At 65.3% G+C, this 4024-nt stretch overlaps 1 protein-coding gene across 1 annotated transcript; it reads left to right on the top strand.

Annotated features, from left to right (window-relative positions):
• Positions 1-1264: 1264 nt before the first annotated feature.
• Positions 1265-3708, top strand: CHURC1 (churchill domain containing 1). The gene is made up of 4 exons (XM_038179731.2): positions 1265-1384; positions 1513-1648; positions 2858-2928; positions 3365-3708. Exons 1-4 carry the CDS (start codon positions 1346-1348, stop codon positions 3455-3457), a joined length of 339 nt encoding a protein of 112 aa, XP_038035659.1. The 5' UTR covers positions 1265-1345; the 3' UTR covers positions 3458-3708.
• The last annotated feature ends 316 nt before the right edge of the window (positions 3709-4024 follow it).

Genomic DNA, 4024 nt, shown 5'->3' with positions numbered 1-4024 from the left:
GCGGAGGCGGGCGGGCGGGGACGGGCCGCCCGCCCCGCAATGCAGCACAGCGACCCCCCCGGCCGCCGCCGCCACCGGCACCGGCACCGGCACCTGGCGGCGCGGGGCGGCGCAGCGCAGCGCCACGGACCCGCCGGCAGCGGGGGGACCCCCCAACAGGGCTGGGTGACCCCCCCCCGGTTAGCACCGGGTGACCCCCCCCGGTTCCCCCAGGTGGCTCGAGGTAGCCCTGGGCGCCCCCAGCCGGCTTGGGGTGCCCCCAAATAGTCCTGGTACACCCCCAGTTAGTCCTGGGTACCCCCCCAATTAGTCCTGGTACCCCCCCAGTTAGTCCTGGGTACCCCCCCCCATTAGTCCTGGGTGCCCCCCCAATTAGTCCTGGGTACCCCCAATTACCCCTGCACCCCCCAATTAGTCCTGGTACCCCCCCCCAGTTAGTCCTGGGTACCCCTAATTAGTCCTGGGTGCCCTTGTCCATAAGACCTGGTACCCCCCCCCAATTAATCCTGGTACCCTTCTCCAATTAGTCCTGGGTGCCCCCCCCCCAGCTACCTCTCACTAGTCATGGGTACCCCCAAACAGATTGGATTGTCCCCAATTAATCCTGGGTACCCCCCCCAATTAGTCCTAGGTGCCCCCCCAATTAGTCCTGGGTGCCCCCTCCCAGTTAGCCCTGGGGGGTGTCCCCCTGTAACCCCCTCCCCAGGTACCTTGCACTAGCCCTGGGCAACCCAGCCGGCTTGGGGTGCCCCCAAATACTCCTGGTACCCCCCCAGTTAGTCCTGGTATCTCCCCAATTAGTCCTGGGTACCCCTAATTAGTCCCGTGTGCCCCCCCAGTTAGTCCTGGGTGCCCCCAAATAGCCCTGGTACCCCCCAATTAGTCCTGGGTACGCCTAATTAGTCCTGTATGCCCCCCCAGTTAGTCCTGGTATCCCCCCAATTAGTCCTGGGTACCCCCAATTAGTCCTGGTACCCCCCAATTACTCCTGGCTCCCCCTAATTAATCCTGGCTGCTCCCCCCAATTAGTCCTGGCTCCCCCTAATTAGCCCTGGTACACCACTAATGAGCCCTGGGTGCCCCCAAATAGTCCTGGTCCCCCCAATTAGTCCTGGGTACCCCCTAATTAACCCCGGGTGCCCCCCATTAACCCTGGGTGCCCCCACAGGGCTGCGCTCCCCCTCCCCGCTACAGGGGGGCGGGGCTACGATTGGCCACGCCCCCTTCCAGCTCAAGCCCCGCCCACTCGCCCCAATAACCCCGCCTATTCGCACAAAGCCACGCCCATCGCTACTCGCCCCACCCCCTCGGCGGAAGTCTCGCGAGAGCGGCGGCGGCGGGCGGGATGTGCGGGGGCTGTGTGGGCACCGAGTTCCCCGAGCGGGTACAGTGGCGGGTGGAGGGGCTGAGGGGGAGGGGGGGCTGTGCGTTACATTGCCGTTACGGGGCCGTTACGGGGCCGTTACGGGACCGTTACGGACCGTTACCGGGCCTCTGGGTGCCTCCCCACAGGGCACCACCTGCCTGGAGGGCGGCTCCTTCCTGCTCAACTTCGTGGGCTGCGCGCAGTGCGGCCGCCGCGACCTGGTGCTGCTGGGCAACCGCGCCGCCGGCCTGAGGGGGGACGACGAGATCGTCACCTACGATCGTGTGGGGCCGGGGGGGGGGCTGGGGGGTACTGGGGAGGGGTCCTGGGGGCATGGGGAGGGGGCTTGGGGGGTCCTGGTGCTCTTTGGGGGGGGTATTGGGGGGTCCTGGTGCTCCTTGGGGGAGTATTGAGGGGTCCTGGTGCTCAGGGGGGTTATTTGGGGAGGGTCATATGCTTTAGGGGGGGTGTTGGGGGCATCTGGTGCTCTTTGAATGGGGTATTGGGGGGTCCTGGTGGTCCTTGGGGGGGTACTGGGGGGTCTGATGCTGTTGGGGGGGTATTTGGGGGGGGTCCTGGTATTCTGGGGAGGGCATTGGGGGGTCCTGATGCTCTGGGAGGTCATGGGGAGGGGGGTCCTGGTGCTTTTTGCAAGGGGTTATTTGAGGGGTCCTGGTGCTCTGGGGGGTTATCTGGGGAGGGTCTTGTGCTTTAGGGGGGTATTGGGGGTCCTGGTGTTCCTTGGGGGGGAGGTATTGAGGGCCCTGGTGCTCTTTGGGGGAGTATTGGGGGGTCCTGGTGCTCTTTGGGGGAGTATTGGGGGGTCCTGGTGCTCTTTGGGGGAGGTATTGGGGGTCCTGGTGCTCCTTGGGGGGTATTGGGGGGTCCTGGTGCTTTTTTGGGGGGGTTATTGGGGGCTTCTGGTGCTCTGGGGCGTTATTTGGGGAGGGTCGTATGCTTTAGCAGGAGTATTGGGGGGGTCCTCGTGCTCCTTGGGGGGGTATTGGGGGGGTCCCCGTGCTCCTTGGGGGGGTATTGGGGGGTCCTGGTGCTCCTTTGGGGGGTATTGGGGGTCCTGGTGCTCTGTGAGGTCATGGGGGGGTCCCTGGTGCTCTTTGGAAGGGGTTATTGAGGGGTCCTGGTGCTCTGGGTGGTTATGGGGTATCTGGTGTTCTGGGAGGTTATTGGGGGGGTGTCTTGTGCTTTGAGGGGGTATTGGGGGGCATCTGGTGCTATGGGGGGTCATGGGGGGGTCCTGGGGGGGTCCTGGTGCTCTGGAGGAATAATCTGGGGTGGGGGGGTCCTGGTGTTGTGGGACGGCTCCTTGTGGAGGATCTGATGCTCTGGTGGGTTACTGCAGGTTATTTGGGATTGGGTGAGGGTCTGGGGGTGGGTTGTGCTCGGGGACCCACCCTGGGGACTGGGGGGGGGGCAGGGGGGTGTCAGCCCTTCAGGTGGGCACGTCCCCTGAGCTGCTCCCCCCCCCCGCAGACCTGTGCAAGAACTGTCACCACCTGATCGCGCGCCACGAGTACACCTTCAGCGTGGTGGATGACTACCAGGTACGGCCCCACGGGGGTCCCCATCCTCACAGGGGGGTCCCCAGCAGCCTCTCCCCGGGCTCCAGAGGCGCCGTGAGCCCTGCTGCTGCCCTCCTGCCCCAGCAGCCGCAGGAGGGAGCTGCGCAGCTTCGGAGGTGAGCGCCTCGAGGGCAGCTCGGGAGCTTGGCAGGAGCAGGAAACAGGAGCCTCGGGCTCACCGCGGCGCTTCCCAGCCTTCCTCCCTGGCACATTTCCCATTCGGCTGCTTAAACGCTGGAAAATGGGCTCCGGGGAAATGGGGTCCCAGGGGGGGATGAAACTCAATCCGCCGCGGTCCGATTGCAATCGGGGGATCGGGTGCCGGCCCCAGCTCCGGCTCGGGTTTCCCCAGCGGCGTTGAGGAGTCGGGGAGGGTCCGAGCAGCCTGAGAGCCCCCCGCGGCTGTGTCCCGCTGCAGGAGTACACCATGCTGTGCCTGCTGTGCGGCCGGGCCGAGGACTCCATCAGCATCCTGCCTGACGACCCCCGCCAGATGACCCCGCTCTTCTGAAGCCCGTGGAGCTGTGGGACCGCGCTGCTGGTGCTGGGGGGCCTCGTTCCTGCTCCTGTTCAAACCTCCAGCCTGGGTGTGGATGCTGCGTCCTCTGCTCCAGCCCCGTGCTGTGCCTCCTCCCGTGTCCCCCCTTGCACTGAAGAAAGGGAGGGGGCCCAGAAACCCACCCTGAAATGGCTCAGGGTGGCACAGCCACCTCGTCCCACCCCAAAGGGGCCCGTGTGGGCAATAAATGTGAGTGTGTAACAGCTCGGTGCTGTAGGCTGGGGAGCTTTGGGATCGTTCCCCATGCGTGGATGGGGACAGAAGGGGGTGGGGGTGCTTTTCAGCTCCCTGAGCCCCTCCAGCAAAGGGAGCCGGGGATGGAACGACCTTTTTTCCCTTCCCACCACCCTTCCTTGTGTCCCAGGCACACACGAATCCTCCCAAACCCCACACCTGAACCATTTACACAGCAGGATCGTTGTCCCCCACCCCCCCCCCTGCTCTGGGCTGCGCATTCCTGGGCAGGGCAGGGCAGGCAGCGCACAGCTCACCTTGGGGCTGCCAAAATTGTTCCTTCCC

This window comes from Anas platyrhynchos, chromosome 5 (genome assembly GCF_047663525.1).
Source record: "Anas platyrhynchos isolate ZD024472 breed Pekin duck chromosome 5, IASCAAS_PekinDuck_T2T, whole genome shotgun sequence".
In the NCBI taxonomy this organism is placed as follows: domain Eukaryota; kingdom Metazoa; phylum Chordata; class Aves; order Anseriformes; family Anatidae; genus Anas; species Anas platyrhynchos.
The sequence above is the reverse complement of the archived record's forward strand: the minus strand, read 5'-3'. Positions and strand labels throughout refer to the sequence as shown.

What these genes read in the sequence shown, in the direction of transcription:
- CHURC1 (XM_038179731.2), top strand. Translation starts at nt 1,346, where the DNA reads ATGTGCGGGGGCTGTGTGGGCACCGAGTTCCCCGAGCGG. An exon ending in GCACCGAGTTCCCCGAGCGG is followed by an intron (nt 1,385 to 1,512) that starts GTACAGTGGCGG and finishes GCCTCCCCACAG; the next exon opens with GGCACCACCTGCCTGGAGGG. An exon ending in CGAGATCGTCACCTACGATC is followed by an intron (nt 1,649 to 2,857) that starts GTGTGGGGCCGG and finishes CCCCCCCCGCAG; the next exon opens with ACCTGTGCAAGAACTGTCAC.